This window comes from Oncorhynchus masou, chromosome 6, assembly GCF_036934945.1.
Source record: "Oncorhynchus masou masou isolate Uvic2021 chromosome 6, UVic_Omas_1.1, whole genome shotgun sequence".
Classification (NCBI taxonomy): Eukaryota; Metazoa; Chordata; class Actinopteri; order Salmoniformes; family Salmonidae; genus Oncorhynchus; species Oncorhynchus masou.
In genome coordinates this window covers 31,747,889-31,773,955 of record NC_088217.1, presented here as the reverse complement: position 1 = coordinate 31,773,955, position 26,067 = coordinate 31,747,889, and the positions used below count along the sequence as shown (strand labels likewise).

The 26,067-nt window shown below is 43.0% G+C and overlaps 1 protein-coding gene across 2 annotated transcripts in view; it reads left to right on the top strand.

Annotated features, from left to right (window-relative positions):
* LOC135541896 (testis-expressed protein 264 homolog) overlaps nucleotides 1-26,067 on the top strand; it is a 124,064-nt gene that overhangs the window by 85,431 nt on the left and 12,566 nt on the right. For both annotated transcript variants that reach the window (XM_064968384.1, XM_064968383.1), the window contains exon 3: nucleotides 25,589-25,781. In XM_064968384.1, the coding sequence (XP_064824456.1) occupies nucleotides 25,589-25,781 (193 nt within the window). The remainder of the gene's footprint in view (nucleotides 1-25,588; nucleotides 25,782-26,067) is intronic.

Here is a 26,067-nt window from a genome sequence, read left to right as displayed (position 1 = left end):
AGGAGGGATTTTGTCCCACTCCTCTTTGCAGATCTTCTCCAAGTCATTAAGGTTTCGAGGCTGACGTTTGGCAACTCGAACCTTCAGCTCCCTCCACAGATTTTCTGTAGGATTAAGGTCTGGAGACTGGCCTTGCCACTCCAGGACCTTAATGTGCTTCTTCTTGAGCCACTCCTTTGTTGCATTGGCTGTGTGTTTTGGGTCATTGTCATGCTGGAATACCCATCCACGACCCATTTTCAATGCCCTGGCTGAGGGAAGGAGGTTCTCACCCAAGAGTTGACGGTACATAGCCCTGTCCATCGTCCCTTTGATGCAGTGAAGTTGTTCTGTCCCGTTAGCAGAAAAACACCCCCAAAGCATAATGTTTCCACCTCCAGGTTTGGCGGTGGGGATGGTGTTCTTGGGGTCATAGGCAGCATTCCTCCTCTTCCAAACACAGCGAGTTGAGTTGATGCCAAAGAGCTCCATTTTGGTCTCATCTTACCACAACACTTTCACCCAGTTGTACTCTGGATTATTCATATGTTCATTGGTAAACTTCAGACGGGCATGTATATGTGCTTTCTTGAGCAGGGGGACCTTGCGGGCGCTGCAGGATTTCAGTCCTTCACAGCGTAGTGTGTTACTCCCTTTAAGAGTGTGCTCCTAATCTCAGCTCGTTACCTGTATAAAAGACACCTGGGAGCCAGAAATCTTTCTGATTGAGAGGGGGTCAAATACTTATTTCCCTCATTAAAATGCAAATCAATTTATAACATTTTTTCTGGATTTTTTGTTGTTGTTATTCTGTCTCTCACTGTTCAAATAAACCTACCATTAAAATTATATATTGATAATTTCTTCGTCAGTGGGCAAACGTACAAAATCAGCAGGGGATCAAATATTTTCTTCCCTCACTATAAGTCAGGCTCTCTCACATGGAGAGAGAGGGAGAGAGATCTACATTTTGTTACGAACAGAGGCTGGTGTGTTTTTTTCCTAAACAGTCTTCTTTGCTGACACAGTGCTCCACACTTTCCTCAGGGAGCCTGCGACCCAATTAGTAATTTGTTGGCAAACTGTCCAAAACTTGCAACATGAAACGGGGACAAGTGGAGAAAAAAAAGAACAAAAAAATCTCTGCCTGAGCACAACAACACAGCACTTTAGATAATAACAACCACTAGAGAAACAAAGTAATGCAAACTCCCCTTGTGTCGCTGCGGCTGGCATTTGTGTTAATTCCCCCTCGGGTGCTTTGCTTACAAAAAGTGCCCGGGTGTCAAGAGTTGCCCGTTGTTACCAAGGACAATTATCATTGTGTACTGCAGCATAATTACCATATGAATAAGAAATTCTGTTTTGAAACCTCTCCATATCCTTTCAGAAAGTCACAGTTGAATTTGAAGGAGAGCCGTACCATTGTACTCTTAATACAAAGCACCGGTTGGTTTTCGTTATGTGGGGAGGTTTTGAAAAAACCCACTAGGTAGTTAAAAGATGATGGATGCTGAAGACCCTGGGAGACTGAGGAGGGCTGTTAGAGGGTTATCCCCAAGGACAGACCATAATGATTTCCTCTATCAGAGACCTCACTCTTTGTGTCAGGAGTTAGACTGACTGACGGACAGTTTGGCCTGATGGCCATAAATAGGCTACTCATTTTCTAGGTAGGGATGGCAGGCTAATGGAAGGACGTTCTTTAACACACCATCACAGGCTTTATCTGATGAGGATTTTTATGCTATTCGGAGTCATTTAGAGCCAGTGAGGTATGGCCAGACTGGAATGGGGCTTTATAAAGGCAGAAGGTCAGATTTAAGTGCCCCCTGGGACAAGGTGATATGTACTTTAGAGAGACGACTGTATAGCTAACTGTTGGACAGTATCTATATGTATTTCAGAGGGAAACTCTCACCTGTCTTTGACCAAGGTATCTGACTGACAGTGCAGTGAAGTTGAACATGTTTATCATGACTCTTAAGGCAACTCATTTCCTTTTTCGCAGCCATGCCCAGCATTGCATTGGTGACAACCTCCTAAAATTAGTGCGGTAAGGCTGGGGCAGGGATGTTGTTAGGAGTGTTAGCTACATTAGCTGTAGAGGCTCAGAACTTTTCTTAGTAGAATAATAAGAAGGCCAAGGTTGAATCTACTCATGTACAGGGGCCATGGGGCCCACGCCCACACTCGGATAGAATCCATCTATCACCTTCCAATTATTATCATCACATAATGTACTGTACTGAAGACTCTAGTGGACCCTAGAGTGTGTTATAGAAACTCTCTATTTCACTGTCTCTCATCTCTTCAAATTATCTCTCTCCTTCTCTTTCTCTCAACCTCTCAATCTTCCTTTTTCTATCCCTCTGTTCTCTCTTTATTACTCTCTGTATTTCTTGCCTTATCTCAGAGTTTCTCTTTCTCCCTCATTGCCTCTCTTTCCAACAATCACAGTCATTATAGGCTGAACAGGAACAGGGGGTGAGGAGCAGTGAAGGGACAAGGAGATTAGGCACTCTGTCAGCAGAAGGGACTGTTAATTCTAACCATTAGCTCTGTTCTTTAGTAGTGGGTGGCTCATCTGGACTGGACACAGCAACATCCTCCCTCACTCCGTCACAGAGGTTGGATGACGGGGGCGAGGACCTGGGGGTGTTGCTGGGGAAAATGTGTGCATTTGGTACCTTCTAAATATGTGTGATTCCTTTGTGAGTCAGTCGATGTTTCCTGTTCTTGTTGCTTTAGCTTTCTTCTCTCTGAGATGGTTGATCTCTGCTGTCTGTAGCACCCAGAGGGAGGAAGAAGAAGAAATGGGATGCAGGACACCAAAGCTGTCCCCAATACAATCACAAGCAGAGCCATGCCCGGTGTCGCTAGAGCATGATGTGACAAGGACATCCCTGCCAGCCAAATCCTCCCCTAACCCAGACGACGTTGGGCCAATTGTGCGCCGCCCCATGGGTCTCCTGGTTGCCTTCAGAAAGTATTCATACCCCTTGACTTATTCCACATTTTGTTGTTACAGCCTGAATTCAAAATGTATTAAATTAAAACAAAATATCACCTATCGACACACAATACCCCATAATGACAAAGTGAAAACATGTTTTTAGGAATTTGTGCAAATGTATTGAAAATAAAATACAGAAATGGCTCTTTTACAGAACTATTCACACCTGTGAGTCAATACATGTTAGAATCACCTTTGGCAGTGATTGCAGCTGTGAGTCTTTCTGGGTAAGGTCTCTAAGAGCTTTGCCCACCTGGATTGTACAATATTTGCACATTATTCTTCTTTATATTCTTCATGCTCTGTCAAGTTGGTTGTTGATCATTGCTAGACAGCCATTTTCAGGTCTTGCCATATATTTTCAAGTAGATTTAAGTAAAAAATGTAACTAGGCCATTCAGGAACATTCAGTGTTGTCTTGTTAAGCAACTCCAGTGTAGATTTGGCCTTGTGTTTTCGGCTGAAAGGTGAATTTATGAGGCGGCAGGGTAGCCTAGTGGTTAGAGCGTTGGACTAGTAACCAAAAGGTTGCAAGTTTGAATACCCGAGCTGACAAGGTACAAATCTGTCGTTCTTCCCCTGAACAGGCAGTTAACCCACTGTTCCTAGGCCGTCATTGAAAATAAGAATTTGTTCTTAACTGACTTGCCTAGTAAAATTAAGGTAAAATTAAAAAATGTGTCTCCCAGTGTCTGTTGGATAACAGACTGAACAAGGTTTTCCTCTAGGTTTTTGCCTGTGCTTAGTTCAATTCAGTTTATCCCCAAAAAAACTCCCTAGTCCTTGCTAATGACAAGCATACCCATGACATGATGCAGACACCTTCATGCTTGAAAATATGAAGAGTGGTACTCAGTGATGTGTTGTGTCGGATTTGTCCCAAACATAACGCTTTGTATTCAGGACAGAGTAGCCTAGTGTTTAGAGCATTGGACTAGTAACCGGAAGGTTGCAAGTTCAAACTCCCGAGCTGATAAGGTACAAATCTGTCATTCTGCCCCTGAACAGCCAGTTAACCCACTGTTCCTAGGCTGTCATAGAAAATAAGAATTTGTTCTTAATTTACCTTTATTTAACTAGGCAAGTCAGTTAAGTTATTTTCTTTGCCACATTTATTTGTAATTTTCCTTTAGTGCCTTATTGCAAACATGATACATGTTTTGGAATATGTTTTTTCTCTACAATCTACATTATTTTCACTCTGTCATTTAGGCTAGTATTGTGGAGTAACTACAATGTTGTTGATCCATCCTTAGTTTTCTCCTATCGCAGCCATTAAACTCAGTAACTGTTATCAAGTCACCATTGGCCTCATGGTGAAATCCCTGAGCAGTTTCCTTCCTTTCTGGCAACTGAGTTAGGAAGGACACCTGTATCTTTGTAGTGACTGGGTGGATTGATACACCGTCCAAAGTGTAATTAATAATTTCACCATGCTCAAACGGATATACATTTTCAATCTTTTTATTTTTACACATCTACCATTCGGTGCCCTTTGCGAGGCATTGGAAAACACGCCTTGTCTTTGTGGTTGAATCTGTTTGAAATGCACTGCTCGATTGAAGGACCTTCCAGACAATTGTATATGTGGTGTTCAGGGATGAGGAAGTCGTTCATAAATCATGTTAAACACTATTATTGCACACAGAGTGAGTCCCTGCAATTTGTTATGTGACTTGTTAAGCACATTTCTACTCCTGAACTTATTTAGACTTGCCATAACAAAGGGTTTGAATACTTATTGACTCAAGACATTGCAGCTTTACATTTTTATTTATTTTTTGAACATTTCTAAAAACATAATTCCACTTTGACATTATAGGTTATTGTGTGTAGACCCATGACAATTTCATCCATTTTAAATTCAGGCTGTAACACAACAAAATGTGGAAAAAGTTGAGTGGTGTGAATACTTTCTGAAAGCACATGCATACATACATGGAATCTGTCTCTCAGAGAACAGAGGTTTGTAAGGAATGGAAATGCGTGTTAGTTTTTGTCTCTCCACAAAAAAACCCTGGGAGAGATGTGCTAACTTATCCATACCGTACCACTATGTTGATTCTCCTCAAGCTCACTTTTATGAGGATGCCTCCTTCATACATCTGAGCTGGTAGAATATCCTGCCTACCGAGGCTACATTTCAACTCTTCCTAGATCATGCCAGAGTCCCTTCACCAATGACTGCTTTCTACCTTTACCTAACCTCTACTGCTGCTGCAAGCTTCAACCAAATGATGAAGAGGACATGTATGGATTAGACCTATAAAGGCTAGGACATTCTGTAAATTGAACCTGTTCATTAAACCTGTTCTGCTCCAGTCTCCCTGCCCCATTTCACCATCATTGTCCGCTCTAATTGTATTTCAGTACAAAATGTGAATACGTCTGATATTACTCACAGATTAACATCAAATCAATCAAACTGGGAATTGGGTTGGCGATTTGAGAATTATTCCCCATTTATATTAATGTATTTCTGGAGGATCTCTGGTTTTTCATTCAATGCTTGCATGATTAAGGGAGCTTTAATGGCCAAGACTAATTGGACCCAAATCACTCTAATGGCGTTCTAAATGGCCTGTGTTTTTGCTAAATTTGTGCACTGTGCTGATTTCCTACAGCCAAGGGTGAGGCTAGTATTTATTTTTGTTTGTTTTAAATGAGATATGGACCCCATTTTAAACATATACATGTGTATGGTCTCCTTACACACACACACACACACACACACACACACACACACACACACACACACACACACACACACACACACACACACACACACACACACACCTGCTCTTACAGAGAATCAAAATGTCTAATTTGCCCCACTATGTGTTTTGTTCTGAACCTACAATTTGTCATTGGTTTGTCAGTCAGTAAAGTCATTGGAGTGAGACCAGGTTTGGGCTCAGCACAGAAAAACTCCTGTTGTTATTGTCTCTCTGTTAAGTGCCTTGTTATTAGCTGGATCTGAATTGTGTTTGGAGTAAAGAAGTGTCAAGCTGATCCCTAGACAAGAGAGTAAGAGAAGAGGAATAATCCATGGTCAGTGCAACAGGCCTGATTGCCTCTCCTCTCCCCCCAGCCCGCCTCATCGATTCTGGGGGAGCTGGGAGGACCACAGCGGCTGCTGACAGTCACTACAGCTCATCAAGTCTTCCTGCTCATCGATCGCTGGGTGCAACTAGAGGTTGAACCCAACAGCCAGCCTCCATCCTCCTCTAGCCAAACCATAGCCTGATGCCCAGCTCCATGCCTCTCTGCCTGGCTGCTGTTGGCCACACGGGGGTGGAGGACACAGATAGCAGATGTCCTCCCTGTGACTGTCTGGGCTTGTCTGGAAGAATGTAGAAAATAGAGGCAACACAAGGAGGACAGAAATACTCTGTGCTGAGGAAGTGTGTGACCGGTGCTGAGGAAGTGTGTGACGGGCAGGAACAGTCACAATTGAACACCTCTATAGAGGTGTGAAAGAGTTTTTGTCCGTCCCCACTGAGAGAGAAGAAAGAGAGCGGGAGAAGGAGGGAGTGGATGGGTTATAAGGAGGAAGGACACTGGCTTTCTAATGGTACTGAGGGCGTAAATAGGCCAGGGGAGAGAGGGGACTCAAGGGACTCTCAGCAATTGTCACCCTGCCTTGCATTTGTATTAATTTTCCTCTGTCTGCCCAGGGACCAGCTATAAATAGACTGATCTGCTCTGTGTGTGTGTTCCTGTGTGGACTGTAATGAGCAGCCCCTTGTCCACAGTTTGGGGCCTAACTAGGCTGCACTCGGTCACTGTGAATGTGAGACGGTGATGGCCCTGCTCTCGCCTATCTCCCTCCTGTTATTCACAAACTGCTTCTTAGCTAGCTCTCATTTGCTGGGGAGTGTCTGTACACCACCTTCTGCAACTGGATCCTGGACTTCCTGACGTGCGGATCGTTGGCTGTGAGGATTGGCAACAACACAACAACACCTCCACCCTGGGTCTTCTCCAAATGCTACCGCTGCACCATTGTCCTGACCGTTTGTATCACGGCCTGAAACCCGAATTGCACCATCCACGACCGCAAGGCCCTCCAGCTGGTGGTGAAGACAGCCCAGTGCATCACTGGGACTATGCTCACACCCATCCAGGACATCTACTCTAAACGCTGCCTGAGGATGACATGCAGCATCATCAAGGACCCCACACACCCCAACCACAAGCTGTTCCACTCCCTTACCGTCGTGCAGATGGTATCGGAGCTTGAGGTCTGATACCAACCGGCTGAGACAGTTTCTATCTACAAGCCATCAGACTGTTGAACACTTGAACTGCTCGGATCCTCTCCACGTTAGCACAGATGCACACATACACATCACATCTGCTGCGACCAGACTCTTATTAGGATTGCTAAATGCAGCACAATTTAAACACTTGCCCCACTCCCCCCTTCCCCAAAACACATGTAAATATTGGACTACAAGTTGTGCCTTCCTGTATTATACTTATGCTAAAATGTTTATTCTATTCTACTGAGTCATTTACTTTATGTTCGTATTCTTATCTTTTGTTATTTCTTATTGTAGCATTGTCGAGAATTAACCTGCAAGTAAGCATTTCATTGGACGGTGTATACCATGCGTATCCTGTACATATGACAAATAAAACTTGAACTTGTAACTACTGCCCCTGCTCCATAGTGGTATCCTGTCTTATTCCACTAGCACGGCTGCAGGGTCTTCCGAAGCATGTGTAGTTCTTTAGTGAAAGCCATGTCTGGTCTAGTGGTCTTTGATTGTCTCTGACTACTGTATTTTGTTGTGTTTTGTCTCCTTGATATCTACATCACACACACACTGTTCTGGCAGCTCCACTAGAACAGGAACATCTCCACCACATATCTAACAGCAAGTGTCCTGGGAACCCAAACCTCCCCAGCTCAGTGAATGAGCAGACGATACACTGAGAATCTTTTAATGCTAATAATCATTCTATATAATTACCCAGTTGGAATCATGAAGAGATTCTTTTGAAAAACTTTACATAGAGAAAGTGGGACAGAGCTGGAGTAGAGGGATTTACACATTGTCCTCATCTTGTCGTGTCCCATATATATATATATATATATATTTACAACTTTTTTCATACATTTTTTTTATTTACATTTTCCATAAACTCATCCTCAAAACACTCTCCTGCAACCCGCCTCACCAATTTATATTTATAAAAAAGTATAAAGAAGTATTTTTTACCTCAAGTCTGTAATCATCCAAGAAGCTAGCCAGAAACTAGCCAGAAGATAGCCAGAAGCTAGCCAGGAGCTAATCCAGAAGCTAATCACAAGCTAGGTCAGAAGCTAGCCAGAAACTAGCCAGAAGCTAGCCAGGAGTTAGCCAGAAACAAATCCAGAAGCTAGTTAAAGCTTTCGTCGATTCCGGAGCGAACATCAGTTGTTCCGGAGCTAGCCAGCTGAGGAGTTCCATCAATCACTCCTGGGCTGCGGTCACATATCCGGACCCGTTTTTCTGCCTACGCGGAGCCCCACCGGGCCTTCACGGCTGAACTGCCGACGTTGTCTACCCGAGGGAGTCATCCGTCTGGTTCCTCCGTCGTGACGTTGCCTGGGCGCCCATCTGCGGACTGCTAGCCATTAGCTGTCTTATCGGCTGCTATCTGAATAGATAATCGGACAATTTATTTATTTATTTTTATTGTTATTGTTATTTTTTTCTTCTTCTGGGCCTCTAGCTATATCTTTTGTTTTTATTTTTGTTGTTGTTGTGTGATTTGGATTGGTCCTCTCTACCACACGGAACCCCACTAATCTACTGACGGAGCGCAAGAGGTGGCTAATAACAGACGTCCATCCTATGCTAGCTTGCTACCGATGGCCTGGCTGGCTGTCTGGATCGCCGTGACCCCCAACCAACCTCTCCACTCTCTGGACCCTTTTGATCACTCGACTAAGCATGCCTCTCCTTAATGTCAATATGCCTTGTCCATTGCTGTTCTGGTTAGTGTTTATTGGCTTATTTCACTGTAGAGCCTCTAGTCCTGCTCACCATACCTTATCCAACCTATTAGTTCCACCACCCACACATGCAACGACATCTCCTGGTTTCAATGATGTTTCTAGAGACAATATCTCTCTCTTCATCACTCAATACCTAGGTTTACCTCCACTGTATTCACATCCTACCATACCTTTGTCTGTACATTATACCTTGATGCTATTTTATCGCCCCCAGAAACCTCCTTTTACTCTCTGTTCCATACGTTCTTGACGACCAATTCTTATTGCTTTCAGCCGCACCCTTATTCTACTCCTCCTCTGTTCCTCTGGCGATGTAGAGGAGAATCCAGGCCCTGCAGTGCCTAGCTCCACTCCTATTCCCCAGGCGCTCTCTTTTGACGACTTCTGTAACCGTAATAGCCTTGGTTTCATGCATGTTAACATTAGAAGCCTCCTCCCTAAGTTTGTTCTATTCACTGCTTTAGCACACTCTGCCAACCCGGATGTTCTAGCTGTGTCTGAATCCTGGCTTAGGAAGACTACCAAAAATTCTGAAATTTTAATTCCAAACTACAACCTTTTCAGACAAGATAGAGCTGCCAAAGGGGGTGGTGTTGGAATCTACTACAAAGATAGCCTGCAGAGTTCTGTCCTACTATCCAGGTCTGTACCCAAACAATTTGAACTTCTACTTTTAAAAATCCACCTCTCTAAAAACAAGTCTCTCACCGTTGCAGTCTGCTATAGACCACCCTCTGCCCCCAGTTGTGCTTTGGACACCATATGTGAACTGATTGCCCCCCATCTATCTTCAGAGCTCGTGCTGCTAGGCAACCTAACCTGGAACATGCTTAACACCCCAGCCATCCTACAATCTAAACTTGATGCCCTCAATCTCACACAAATTATCAATGAACCTACCAGGTACCTCCCCAAAGCCTTAAACACGAGCACCCTCATAGATATCATCCTAACCAACTTGCCCTCTAAATACACCTCTGCTGTCTTCAACCAAGATCTCAGCGATCACTGCCTCATTATCTGCATCCGTAATGGGTCAGCGGTCAAACGACCCCCACTCATCACTGTAAAACGCTCCCTGAAACACTTCAGCGAGCAGGCCTTTCTAATCGACCTGGCCGGGGTATCCTGGAAGGATATTGATCTCATCCCGTCAGTAGAGGATGCCTGGATATTTTTTAAAAATGCCTTCCTAACCATCTTAAATAAACATGCCCCATTTAAGAAATTTAGAACCAGGAACAGATATAGCCCTTGGTTCTCCACAGACCTGACTGCCCTTAATCAACACAAAAACATCCTATGGCGTTCTGCATTAGCATCGAACAGCCCCCGTGATATGCAGCTGTTCAGGGAAGCTAGAAACCATTATACACAGGCAGTTAGAAAAGCCAAGGCTAGCTTTCTGCTTTCTATCTGAACGGGCATTTATAGAATGCAGTCCATTAAACCCAATTCCTCTTGTTTTGATTTGTGCATTCATCTTTGTCATGTCTTCTATCTGGCTAACATTTGGAATGATAAACTCTTCTCCTCGCCTTAGCTGAGAGGATGACAGATTTTGTATTTGTTTGTAGTCGTATTGCAGCAGCTCCTCTTCACAATCCATATATGACCCCTAACCATTTTTTGGACAGAGTGAAAAGTGGGCTTTGGCGATATCTCATTAGCCAATGAGGAGATTAGGTGTGAGGGAGGGACTGAAGAGCTTTAGGAGGATATGATGGGTTCTCTACAGATGGATCAGGGAGAATGAGAAGGTGATCCTTCACTAAAGGCTGAGCAAATATAAACTCTATGAGATTCATTTCATAGCCTGACGTGCACAGTCATTCAGTTCAAAGACCTCAACATGCTACAGTAGGTTTATTTATTGAGTGTTACTGTTGTACATTCCTGCTGTATTGCTCCAGTGTTTGAATGTCCAGCTAAACTTTATAGCAGATCTCCAGTCAGAGCTGTGAACATTTTTGATGTGTTCTGGCCCTATAGACCCCCCTGAGAGACGTGACCTGCTGCTCCGCTTTCCCTCCTCTCGCCTCTCTCCTTTCCTCCCCCTCTCTGTTGCTGTCACTGGGCTAGTCACAGAGAGGATAGAGAGATGGCAGATGAAAATGAGCAGAATGAATGATGAGCCTATCACAGAGACCTTTTGAAACGCTCTCCGCCGTGTGAAGGACAAACAAGGCTACCATCACACATCTGGAAATGAAAAGGCTGCTTCTGTATTGGCGTCTAGACTAAGTGATTGAAAGAGGGAGAAATGTGTCTTAAAGACTCAGATGTAGTGTTGCTTTTCAGTTTATTACCAGTGGTTTGTGTAAGGCCTATGTACTGTACTGCACAGTGCTCTACAGTTATTGATACATGTTGAATAGGCAACCTCTACTGCTTCGAGGGCTAACCGTTTCTGTGGCTTGAATGCTCCAAGGGTGGTGTTACAGTACCTGTGTTTCCTTCACTCCTATAGTGTCTATGAAGAGGGAGGCTGTCTACTCTCAGAGCAGCTGCCAGAGAGAGCAAAGTCACAACAAACCCCGACGAGATCCTCCCTTCTCTCTCTCTGTCACTCTCTTTCTCCTCCTAATTTTCCCTGTCTTACCTCCAGTCACACCAACACTTAATGAACTTCCCAATTAAACTAATTATCCTTAACGACGCTAACTCTTTCCTTAAAAATGTTTGCTTTCGAGGGCAGAAAATCTAATTAGGCAGTTTGTATTGAGGGAGTTGAACCTTGTCCTTGTATACCAATTGACTACGGTTGCTCAATCAATTTGTGCTCGCTCCATTTTTTGTCCCTGCTACTTTGCTTTTCTATCTCTGGGTTTCTTTGTCTTGTCTTGGTCTGTTTGAATTAATTAGTCAGGGATTTCACCATCGATCCAGGAGGAGGCTGAGGCTCTCTCATGATAATCTGCCTTCATTGTAAGCAATTGCTTGCTAATTAATTTTGCAGGACAGTTTTCAAGTGTGGTGCTCTGTGTCCACATGCTCCATCCTCAAAACCTTCACTCTCTCTCCAGTAGTAGGGATAGTTTTTATCATCTGTTGCAATAGCAGCTAATGGATGCTCTGATAAAAGTATTTTCACTGAAACGTTGGTGTTGGTGTGAGATCCATGACATTGTTAGTGGAGCATCCAAGATCACCAGTGTGCTGGATGTGTGTGTTTTTTCCCCCTAGCTTTCCTAGCTAATGGATGTGTGTCATGTCGTTGATGTGTTTCAGGGATGTTTCTGCTCTGTTTTGATGCAGATAACTAGGGAGAAAAGAAGTATAGTTAAAGCACAGTCTTTTTTATCTCTTATAACTTCCTTGTCCATTCTCTCATGTTGGTCTGTCTCTGTCTAGAAGGCTTCCAGCACAATTATCTATTTTATTACACCATACACACACCATGCACACTCAGTGAGAAGTAATGATATCAAATCTGAGAAAGTTTACAGGTTGGAAGCAAGTGTTCCTCAAACTCTGTGTGTGCTGCTGGGTTTGCATGTGGTTAGTAGTAGGGATACACGATGTATCGGTGAGCATATTGGAATCGGACGATATTAGCTAAAAATGCCAACATCGGTTATGGCCTGACGTCAGTTTAACTCCGACGTTAAAAAACTATGTCACAGCTACCGTTTAGCAGTATTTATTCGAGAGGGGTAAAGAAAGATTTTGTTTGGGAGCCAGGCAGGTATTAACCATGCCGAAAGGAAAAGAGTAGAATAGAGAGAGTACCACTACCAGACCCACACACATCAGCAGAAGAGACTGCCTAGAGTGTAGCCTGTTTACCAGATAGCCAGTGGAGAGAAAAGAGAATACACACCATATACAACCCACATCACAGCACAGGGGTAACCCCAACAAGAATTCCTCATACAATAATAATACTAATAATGGCAGAGCAATTTAAAAGCTACTTCATACAAGAAAGAACCCAGTCATCAACAGAGGATTTGCAATAATCTGTATTATCTTCCAGTGGATGAGTGCAGAGGGTATAAATGTGGGGGGTGTTCATAGACACAACAAAGGCCTTAAAAATGTCCACAATCTTCTCGGCCACATGTCATTAGTACACCTCACCTCAATACAGTTCACATAACAATACACAACTTGCAAGCAACCTCCCTTTTAACTAAAATGTCCACCCAAATACTTCTGGCAGGGCAATAATAGTCCAGCTCTAATGAACTTCAATGGGAAGTGCATTTGAAAAATAGACAGTCTGTTGCAGGGTAAAGCACTGGAACGAGAGGGAAGGGAAAGAAAGAATGAGAACAAGAGAGATCTTAGCTGTGGTCTTCATGTGTGCTGGTGTACTGTCCGATGGTTTGTTGGTTTGTATGTTAAAGCTTCGCAACAATGTTGCTACTAATCCATGCGATCCATAACGGGCGCGATCCCAAACGAATACAACCACGACATAGAGCGATTACACCGATGACTGAGTTAAATACTTTATAAACTACACATGCTGAAAACAAACAAAACTTCTGCAGCACAGCCCACACAATCAAACTGTCGCGCCACCCAAGAGCTCCTCCCCAGAGAGCTGAATGAGCTCTCTTTATTTCCTCCTTCCTTACTGCTCATGCGCTCTTAAAGTGGCAGCGCACGGTGAAGGCTCCAAGCAGATTTCGCCACAACCGTGCATACCTATATAACGTAGGTACATGACGTAATGACAGCATTTTGCACTACACGTGCAGTACAGCATTCCTAACCTAGCCCACAATGTCTGCTGTGTGGATTGAGCAATCAACAAGTCGAGCAGTCATTTTAAAGAGTAAGTCAATTTCAGGGAGACAACTCAAAGGCAAAATCCATTAAAGCAATGGAATTCATTGCCCTTGACAATCAACCGTTCTCTGTCGTGGGTGATGTTGGCTTTTGTCGACTTGTCGAGCACTGGTACACACTACCAAGTACGCTATTTTTCAGATGTTGCCCTACCGGAGTTACACAGTAATAGCGTCATTGCTATCAGCTTCACGATATACATACTATGAAATGCCGTTTTGGTCTTTGAGTGTCAAAAAAGATACAGTAGCACTGTCAAAGATGTACAAAAAGTCTGCAAACAAGCAAACTCCGGCTACAAACGATGTGTTTACAATACCACGTTGGTAATAAAGCCTCATTTGTTCAACCTCAACTTCTGGGGTAGCTAGCTTTAGCTTGGTACCTAGCTAGCACCAATACAACCAGCCTGAGAACAATGACGAGTAGAAACTGCAGTCATTTTCATTATTTTTAGCAATGATTTAGGAATCCTTATGAGTAAGTATTTGCTAGGTTGCCACTTGGCTAGTGCGACTCGACTGGACCGGGTTATGTGTTGTAAAACTAGCAACAATAAGGATTAGGCAAAATAGTGGAATTTGTGGTTTGCCTTCAAAATAAAAGATGTCATTGACAGTGATGCAAATCAATACTAATATTAAAATGATGACAGACTGTTATTTTTAAAACTAACCACAAAGTCCACTATTGTGGCTAATCCTTATTGTGGCTAGCTTCACATAGATGGCTCCGACCACCATTAATCAAATACGAACTCTTCTAAATTAGGCTTATTTTAGATGATGACACCTAGCTATATAGTTAGCTAGCTACTGAAACAGATGTCCTTTTGCTGTGTTTTTGGAGAAGAACATTGTTTGCATCCATGAACTAGCTAGATTTTTTTATGAACAGCAACGTAGGTGCGCGAGACACATTTACAGGCATAATAGCATACGTGTCAATGAATCATTGTGACATATAAAATAGAGTCATAGTGTAATAACTACGTAAATTATGTATGAACGCGTTAAATTATTATGTGACATGCGGTCATATTCAGGTCCTGACACGTCAAATAGTGTTAGGTTTTAATAATGTTTTACTGGTAATGGGGACATACGTAAATGGCAACAAAATAACTCTTGTGTGTCACCTTTATTTAACTAGGCAAGTTAGTTAAGAACAAATGTTTATTTACAATGACGGCCCGGACGACACTGGGCCAATTGTATGCTGCCCTATGGGAATCCCAATCATGGCCAGATATGATACAGCCTGGATTCGAACCAGGGACTGTAGTAATGCCTCTTGCACTGAGATGAGTGCTTTAGACCGCTGCGCCCATGTGTTTTAACTATTTAACTGTATTAGACTGGTTAAAAGGCCGGTAACATTTTAAATATCTGTATCGTTGTTTTTGGAGGCAAGGAAAATATCGGCCAAAAATGTCATATCGGTGCATCAGGAGTTAGTAGTTATCACTGATACACTGCACCTGGAGATCAGGCTCATTGTCCAGACTCGGGAGTTTTCACACTAAGCATACCAGTCTTTGGTTTGTACAGTAGCCTGCGTATTCTGTCAGGGAGATGGTTCTGGCCTCCGGTTCAGTTGAATGGCTGTTGTTGTGGATGTCAGTCCTATATATCAACCATAGCATGTTGGTTAAATAATCTATAAAGCATTCCTTCATTATAATACATAGGACGAGATAAGAATGGAAAGGCGCATGGGTGAATTGTAGTGGGAATGGCTGGGTAGATAAGCACAGTGTGGGAAGAGTAGATATATTCTTATCAGACTTCACAGCTCGATATGAAGAGAGCTTTCCTCCTGTTAAGATTTGTGTATCTAGAAGCTAAAGCCTAGTTTGATCTTCAAATAGCCTATGTTCCTATACACAACTCTGTCTTTAGCTCTATAGCCTGAGACCAGCTCTGTGTCTTTAGCTCTATAGCCTGAGATCAGCTCTGTGTCTTTAGCTCTATAGCCTGAGATCAGCTCTGTGTCTTTAGCTCTATAGCCTGAGATCAGCTCTGTGTCTTTAGCTCTATAGCCTGAGATCAGCTCTGTGTCTTTAGCTCTATAGCCTGAGATTAGCTCTGCAAAATGCCACACTTTAGACTAACCCCAGACCCATATGCTTTTTACATGAGGAAACAAGATGAAATAATTTGATGAAGTAATAAGACCAATTATTGTGCAGCACAGGAGCCGCTTAAATGCCTCTTTAACCCAGAAAAACACTACATTTTCATCAATGCCTTATAAAGCTCCTGAATTATTGAGGAGCGAGTCATGTAACGGGGAGAAAAGTAACACAACCACGTGCACTATTTTGGAAGGATTATAAAGGCTTTGTTACTGCTGCCAAATAGGGTAACCAACATCAGCATACTGCTCATCATAATATGCTGTTCACTACCTGCCTATTTACAGGGAAATATACATAGCAACCCAATAAACATGTATTGTATAATTGTGATAACTAACATGTATCCTTGTCTAATGGTTTTTAGTCTCTTCTTTGCATGTGGTTAGGGCTATTCTTACCCAATGCTCCACAGAGGAGTTAACAGTTAGGCAGACGTGCTGTGCTGTTTATGCTAAGCTCTCCTGTGCTGTGCTGTTCTATGCTAAGCTATACTGTGCTGTATAGATTCAAAGAGGTCCACTCTGTTCTCCATATGAGAGCAGAGCCCATCTCTGTCCCAGAAGCCCCTGACTGAGCAGGTTAACTGGAAGCATGTTTACTCCTGTGCCGCCGACCATGGAAATGGATCTCCTCCAACCAGGAACACAGCGATGCAGGATTGCAATGCGGCGAAAAGGGCAGAGGGAGGAGGAAGGAAATCCCACATCCTCCCATTGTAATTAAAAAATGTTCACGCCAGGAGCGCCATTTTGATTATGACAGGCCAGTTAATCTATCTCTTTTTTTATTTCCTCTGCGGTGGGAGGGAGATATCAGATTGCGTCCGAGGAGAAAATGAGCTACCAGGAGACAAAGAATGTACTAATCTATTTATCATTAATTAATAATGCATGTGGGTGGTAACTTTATTTATGTTTGGCTGTCAAATCAGGGAGTAATTATGGTGTGGCAGAGGGCAGGATCAGTGTGGGTGACAAATGGAACAGGAGGGGCGCCGATGGGCCGTAAATCTAACGGCCACTGTTGGCCATCCATTATTCACAAGCTCTTTCTTAATGATTAAGTGGTTAGGGGGTGAATGTTATTTATAATAACGGTTACATGGAGAAAATCTGAACTCTCTGAAATGAAAATGGATGGCCCTTACTTCAGCAAAATCTATTTTTACCTAAACCCTCCCTGAACTCTTAATAATCATTAGAACAAAGTGGATAGCTGAGAACATGTAAATTCAGTGTAACATTGATGTGGCAACTCTCTTATGCTCTGCTATTGCACAATTCTAATTTGTCCCTGTAGGTCACATAAAGTTATCCCCAGTAAAATGAGCCCACCACCTCCACTGCTCGCACCTAATCCCGTCCCCACCTGTGACTGAAAACAGGGGGAGAAATGCCAATTGAAAAGCTCTCTCTTAAAAATGTAGAATTCTGTGTAAAATAGCTAAAAGGCTATAAAGTAGCATTTACTGTTAGTGAAGTTTCTAGGTAGCAAGTTAGCATACACTAGAGCTAACTGGGCTAGTCATTGTCTAAATGACAGGAAGAAACACATTCATAACCATAATGTGGCCTTTTAGGCCCAGCAGAGAATCAGAGATGAGGGGCAGCATAGGGCACACATGGATATACACTGAGTATACCAAACATTAGGAACACCTTCCTAATATGAACCTGTCTCCTCCCCTTCATCTACACTGATTTGAAGTGGATTTAACAGGTGAGGGATAAGGGATCATAGCTTTCACCTGGATGCACCTAGTCAGCCTGTCATGGAAAGAGCAGATTTGAGACTATAGAATGGAGCAGCATAAACAAAGGTCATTATTTTGTATGCTCAGTGCATAGCCTAATAAGCAACTCATTATAAAACACTGAGATATAGAAATGTCATCAATAACAAGTTATGTGACCCTCCACTATTTATTTAACCTTTATTTAACTAGCCAAGTCGGTTAAGAACAAATTCTTATTTACAATGACAGCCTACCAGGTAATAGTGGGTTAACTGCCTTGTTCAAGGGCGGAACGACAGATCCCACTATGTCGAACGAACAAATTATCTGTCACCGTTTATAAAATTGTACCGAAACTTCCTGTTTCCATCACAGCTATCATGATAAAAAAATGTATATGGTATGACTTTACGAGCATAAACCACGTTTCCATCCACAGTCTCTCTCTCTCTCTAATGGATGCATTCCATTGGAGCTGTTCATCCATTAAGGCATCCGATCCTCGTTTGCTAAGTCAAACGACACCGCTGGTTCTGCTCACACTGCCCTACCCTGTGCTCTGACCTCTTTCTCCCCTCTCTCTCCAGATGAAATCTCGCTTCTTGTGACGGCCGGCCGCCCAACAACCTGCCCGCTTGACCCTATCCCCTCCTCTCTTCTCCAGACCATTTCCGGAGACCTTCTCCCTTACCTCACCTCGCTCATCAACTCATCCCTGACCGCTGGCTACGTCCCTTCCGTCTTCAAGAGAGCGAGAGTTGCACCCCTTCTGAAAAAACCTACACTCGACCCCTCCGATGTCAACAACTACAGACCAGTATCCCTTCTTTCTTTTCTCTCCAAAACTCTTGAACGTGCCGTCCTTGGCCAGCTCTCCCGCTATCTCTCTCAGAATGACCTTCTTGATCCAAATCAGTCAGGTTTCAAGACTAGTCATTCAACTGAGACTGCTCTTCTCTGTATCACGGAGGCGCTCCGCACTGCTAAAGCTAACTCTCTCTCCTCTGCTCTCATCCTTCTAGACCTATCGGCTGCCTTCGATACTGTGAACCATCAGATCCTCCTCTCCACCCTCTCCGAGTTGGGCATCTCCGGCGCGGCCCACGCTTGGATTGCGTCCTACCTGACAGGTCGCTCCTACCAGGTGGCGTGGCGAGAATCTGTCTCCTCGCCACGCGCTCTCACCACTGGTGTCCCCCAGGGCTCTGTTCTAGGCCCTCTCCTATTCTCGCTATACACCAAGTCACTTAGCTCTGTCATAACCTCACATGGTCTCTCCTATCATTGCTATGCAGACGACACACAATTAATCTTCTCCTTTCCCCCTTCTGATGACCAGGTGGCGAATCGCATCTCTGCATGTCTGGCAGACATATCAGTGTGGATGACGGATCACCACCTCAAGCTGAACCTCGGCAAGACGGAGCTGCTCTTCCTCCCGGGGAAGGACTGCCCGTTCCATGATCTCGCCATCACGGTTGACAACTCCATTGTGTCCTCCTCCCAGAGCGCTAAGAACCTTGGCGTGATCCTGGACAACACCCTGTCGTTCTCAACTAACATCATGGCGGTGGCCCGTTCCTGTAGGTTCATGCTCTACAACATCCGCAGAGTACGACCCTGCCTCACACAGGAAGCGGCGCAGGTCCTAATCCAGGCACTTGTCATCTCCCGTCTGGATTACTGCAACTCGCTGTTGGCTGGGCTCCCTGCCTGTGCCATTAAACCCCTACAACTCATCCAGAACGCCGCAGCCCGTCTGGTGTTCAACCTTCCCAAGTTCTCTCACGTCACCCCGCTCCTCCGCTCTCTCCACTGGCTTCCAGTTGAAGCTCGCATCCGCTACAAGACCATGGTGCTTGCCTACGGACCTGTGAGGGGAACGGCACCGCAGTACCTCCAGGCTCTGATCAGGCCCTACACCCAAACAAGGGCACTGCGTTCATCCACCTCTGGCCTGCTCGCCTCCCTACCACTGAGGAAGTACAGTTCCCGCTCAGCCCAGTCAAAACTGTTCGCTGCTCTGGCCCCCCAATGGTGGAACAAACTCCCTCACGACGCCAGGACAGCGGAGTCAATCACCACCTTCCGGAGACACCTGAAACCCCACCTCTTCAAGGAATACCTAGGATAGGATAAAGTAATCCTTCTCACCCCCCCCCCCTTAAATTATTTAGATGCACTATTGTAAAGTGGCTGTTCCACTGGATGTCAGAAGGTGAATTCACCAATTTGTAAGTCGCTCTGGATAAGAGCGTCTGCTAAATGACTTAAATGTAAATGTAAATGTAAGGCGCGTGTGGTAGTGTGATCGTCTGTTGTGTCCTGAAGCTGTGGAGGTCTAGGAGGTTAATTACTTTCTCAATAGAAGATATCTCTCAGCTTTCATGTCATCTTTATCAGTCACAACAACACCGGCACACAGACACTACAGCAAGTCCTGATATGTCCAGAAAATATGCCCTATAATTTGAACACTATTGGTGCCTTTAGAGAGGATTTGTAGTGACATTTGCGAAATGCCTTTACAAATCACCTCTGCTCTGTGTTGGTCCCTGCCATTGGTAAACCAATGTAATTCATCCTTATTTGTATTCACCTTGATTTTTGAATGACTTCTACTTTTGTGAGATGGACTGTAGTTCATATCAGGCTTTAAATAGCCGCTTGACAATAACCGGGCTCGGGATAATGCTAGCGGCAGAGCGGTTTGTAACAGAGTCTCAGCAAACCATTACCTCCTGCAATAGTGGTAAATTCTTCTCTACCGGTTATATTCACAGGAAATAATCATTGTTGAGTCAATCAGATTGTAATCAACATAATTCACTGTATCCCCTAGTATTTTACAGTGACTGGCTTCTCTGCTGTATTTCAGTGACTGGCTTCTCTGCTATGTTTCAGTGACTGGCTTCTCCGGTGTGTGTTTCAGTGACTGGCTTTGTTTGTGTTTCAATGAGCTGTTGAGCTGTAAACTAATGTCATCCTGGGAAAGAAATCTTCTTGATTGTTCTATCAGAGCAATGCTATTAGAGATATCAGAGACCACTAATGCAGCTAATATGTATTATCTAGTATGTTATTTTATCTGTCAAATCAATCTTAGTAAACGCTTCCCTCTGCCTGTCACAGTGACGCCACAGTATCTATCATATACTACAGGAGTGTTGCTGAAGTTTGAAGAGAAATGCCCCTCATTTCTCCTTGTGTCCTCACCCGACCCACGCAATAAAAGTTTGCATATGGCAGTAGCCCTGGGGGCTGGGGGGGTTTATGTGTAGCAGGTGATTCATACCACGGAGGAGCAGAACTAGCTAGCTACATACGTACTTTACCCAGGATAAGATTAAAACTAGTGATGCACCGATACGACATTCTTGGCCAATACCGATATCCAATATTTTCCTTGCCAACAAAAAAATATATACCGATAACTGATATTAAAACATTTTGCGGCCTTTTAATCATTCTAGTACAGTTAAACAGTTAACACACACACGGACGAAGCTGTTTAAGGCACGGCATCTCCGTGCAAGAGGCGTCACTACAGTCCCTGGTTCGAATCCAGGCTGTATCACATCCTGCTGTGTTTGGGAGTCCCATAGGGCGGCACACAATTTGCCCAGCGTCGTCTAGGGTTTGTTATTAACTGACTTGCCTAGTTAAATAAAGGTTACACACACACCACAATGACCAAAAAGTTATTTTTGGTGGCATTTACGTATGTCCCCATTACTAGTAAAACATAATCAAAACCTATTTCTTTCACTTACTTACTGTGCTGTTTCGTTGTTCATTTGTTCAGTCGTTAAATTCTCAACCAGGATTCCTATGGAACGCCGTTTGGGTCTTTGCTTGTCAAAAAAGAAAACAATGACCAGTAGATAACCCTATTTGACGTTTCAAATAAGCTTGTTGACCAATCAGGACCTGAATATGACTGCACGTCACATAATAATTTAATGCATTCATTCATTTTTTTATGTAGTTATTACACATTGATTACACTATCGCTTGTATTTTATGTTACAATGATTCATTGATGCTGGTAAAGTTGTCTCGCGCACCTACAGTGCTGGACATTTAAAAAAATGCTAGTTAGCTCATGGATGCAAACAATGTTCTTCCCCAAAAACATAGCAAAAGGACATCTGTTTCAGTAGCTATAGTTAGCTAGCTAACTATATAGCTAGGTGTCATCATCTAAAATAACCCTAATTTATAAGACAGTTTTTATTTGATTTAATGGTGGTCGGACCCATCTATGTGAAGCTAGCCACAATAAGGATTAGCCACAATAGTGGACTTTAATAAAAGTATGCCAGTTGAGCCTTACTAGCCAGATTAAGCTAGCTGGCTGGTTATAACGTTATCTTTGGGCAACAGAATTAAGTAACTGGCTAGCTAGTTATTTTCAGGAACTGAAGTTCAATTTCAATAGGCGAACAACAAGTGGCAACCTAGATAATATACTTACTCACAAGGATTCCTAAATCATTGCTAAAAATAATGAAAATGACTGCAGTTTCTACTAGTCATTGTTTTCAGGCTGGTTGTATTGGTGCTAGCTAGGTACCAAGCTAAAGCTAGCTACCTCAGAAGTTGAGGTTGAACAAATGAGGCTTTATTACCAACGCGGTATTGTAAACACATCGTTCGTGGCCAGTGTTTGCTTGTTTGCAGACTTTTTTGTACATCTTTGACAGTGCTACTGTATCTTTTTTGACACGCAAAGACCCAAATGGCGTTCCATAGTATGTATATCTTGAGGCTAATAGCAGTGATGCTATTACTGTGTACCTCCGGTAGGTCAACATCTGAAAAATAGCGCACTTGCTAGTGTGTACCGGTGCTTGACCAGTCGGCGAAAGCCAACATCACCCACGACAGAGAACAGTTGATTGTCAAGGGCAATGAATTCCATTATCTTGGCTTTAACGGATTTCGTCTTTGAGTTGTCTCGCTGAAATGTTCTTTCAAATGAAATTCGATTTGTTGACTGCTTGATCCACACAGCAGACATTGTGGGCTAGGTTATGAATGCTGTGTTGCACGTGTAGGGCAACATTTTACGTGGCGTCATTACACCATGTACTGTATCACCAGCCCTCTCCTTCACTCCTCTCTCTCCCTGTTGTCTCCTAAAGTGAAGGGAAAGCACACCTCCACAACCCACTGCCTCCATCTCTTGAATATATATTTGTTAAAATATTGTTATAAAAAATAAATTTATCATTTGTACAGTTCTTTATTACAAATTGTATTTTTTGTCACATTTGACTGTGCAAAACCTTGCAGTGCTACTTTTTTCTTTAACCTCTAGTGACTCCCCATCCCGCATGAGGGAGCGTAATCATCGACTGACACGAATTAGCATAACGCAACGGACATAAATATTCCTAGAAAATATTCCTATTCATGAAAATCACAAGTGAAATATATTGAGCCATAGCTTAGCCTTTTGTTAATCATCTCAGATTTTCAGATTTTCAAAATCAGATTCTCAGATTTTCAAAATATGCTTTACAGCCAAAGCTAGACAAGCATTTGTGTAAGTTTATCAATACCCTAAAATGGCATTTTGTCCAGCTAGCAGCAGGTAACTTGGTCACGGAAATCAGAAAAGCAATCAAATTAAATCGTTTACCTTTGATGAGCTTCGGATGTTTTCACTCACGAGACTCCAGTTAGATAGCAAATGTTCCTTTTTTCCAAAAATATAATTTTTGTAGGCGAAATAACTCCGTTTGTTCTTCACGTTTGGCTGAGAAATCGCCCGGAAATTGCAGTCACGAAAACGGCGAAAAATATTCCAAATTAGCTCCATAATATAGAGAGAAACATGGCAAACGTTGTTTATAATCAATCCTCAAGGTGTTTTTCAAATATCTATTCGATAATATATCCATTGGGAAAATAAATTTTTCAGTAGGACCGATTGGAGTAATGGCTACCTCTGTATTTTACGCGAGAATCTCTCTGGGAGCATCAGGTGACCACTTGCGCAATGTAGCCGCTTACGGGTATTCTTCAACATAAATGCGTAAAACTATGTCACAATGCTGGAGAAACCTTCGGGAATACGGAGAAAGAGTAATCTGATTGATAGCCCATTCACTGCTCAATAGGGACGCATTGGAACGCAGCGCTTTCAAAACATGAGTCACTTCCGGATTGGATTTTTCTCTGGCTTTCGCCTGCAACATCAGTTCTGTTATACTCACAGACAATATTTTTACAGTTTTGGAAACTTTAGAGTGTTTTCTATCCGAAGCTGTCAATTATATGCATATTCTAGCATCTTGTCCTGACAAAATATCCCATTTACTACGGGAACGTTTCTTTCTCCAAAAATGAAAATACTGCCCCATAGTCACAAAAGGAGTGAGGTGGATATAAATTGAAATGTGATGGTTTCATTTCAGAGATAAACAATCTAGTGGTAGGTTTCAAACAAATACATGTCTGTCGATAAACAACCCCATGCCATAATTAGATATTTAAAAAACACACCAATCTGTTTTAGAAGTTCTTTAAACAAAAAAAGTGAATGTATTAATAGGTATGAAAATTGATATATAGCGTTTTGGAATTAAATGTATAAACTCCCCTCTTTCATCACACATCTGCATCCCTCCACCCTAGGAAAGTTACTATGTAGACATATGGCTCTATATAAATGGAATGTTAATGCCTCGCATGTGGAGGAACATATCGCACATGCCATGAATTCCTATTCACGCACCATACATACTGTATACAGTATAATAGTGTTATGTCAGCACACTGGGAGGGTTTCATCATGTCGCTCCTCTCTGATCTTCTCTTCTTCTCTTCTTGTCTGATGCCTTCTGCCCATCTGCATAACACACATAGCTTCTCATTGGAATGGACTCTTTCACATAACAATATAGTTGAGCCCCGATGTAGCAGTAGTGGGAATGTGAGAAGCTAACGGCTCTCATTTTAAACCTGCAGAAACATGGTGATCATTGGGTTTTTGGAATTCAAGGACAACAAAACAGGTTGGCTTGAGAAACCTAATGTGCTGCTTTCTTTGGAAGGGTAAAGTTCTTCTACATGTGTCTAGAGGTTGTCCCTCTAAGGCAGCAATTTGCCCCTGCTCTAAGGATGATTCCATTTGCTGAGACTTATCCTCCATCAAAGGTCAATATGTGCTGCTATACAGTATGGATCATAGTTCTTGTGGAATATTGGTATATATCAATCCTCATGTTGACTACCTCACCACAGTGAATGAGGTTATACAGCATATTGATGCTGTGAAACTTGTTTTTTTATTTTTTTATTAGTCCTTTAATTTAAAAAAAAATGCCTGATGTCTTTGTTCCAGACAAAATAGATTGGCTCATTAAATGTAGTGTTTGTGTGTGTGCATGCATGTGCGCTCATCTCTCACACAGCCTTGTTCCAATCAGGGTGTGCTGGATAAGCAAACTGCCTAGCTTTAAACATTAATGAGCAAAGAGTGAAGTAAAGGTTTAAAGCAGGTGGCAATCTTATACCTCTGGAAAGAGTCTCTTTAAGGACTGTTTTGTGTTGCATTCTAGAGTGGGAGAGGAGAGAAATTAGCTTAAAATCAGTTTAATGGTTCACAGCTCTGTTTATTGTTATGGGAGAAATGCAGGGCTTAGTGATGTGGTACATGGTCAAGCTGACAAGTCTTTCTGGTCAACAGCAGCTGTCTTTCGAGAAGGACGTAGTCTTTCTTTAGAATAACTTATCCTACATTGTTAAGCTAAGTGCTTTTTTGAATACAGAACGGCTGAGCCTTAGAAAAGCTCAGGATTGGAGGGCAGATCTGACAAAATAGACTGCCTCTTGCCAATGGGAATCAAACATGCAGTTTGAACTCTCTTTCTCTGTCTCGCTCTCTCTCACCCACAGGAGAGGCAACTCCATGCCTGGCCATTCATTGAGATCAATACAGGGGACCTAACGCACTACATTGCTCCGCTGTCCTCCCAGAGCGGCTTCCACCACACTGGCTTCGTTGTGCCCGAGCTCGTCACACAGACAGCGGCCAAGACACCGGTGACAGAGGAGTCCTTGGACCAGGACAGAGGGACGGATATTTCAGGTACTCTAAGCCCCTCTTCCTTCCATACAACCACTGCCATTGACCAACCAGGTGTGTTCTCCCCCATTTGGGATGTAATGGGCAAGTTTAACTAAAACCAAATATCTTTTAAGTTCTCATTCAACCTACCCAACCACAGATGCGTTTTAGCTAGTTTCATTCATAGCAAGAAAATAAGAGTGGATGGCCAGTAATGGAAAGAGAGAAAAAAAAGCATTGAACAGCTTGTTCCACTAAGAGGTTTGTTTGAATTACTTCAGCTAGATTGAGTTTGTAGAGATTTAGC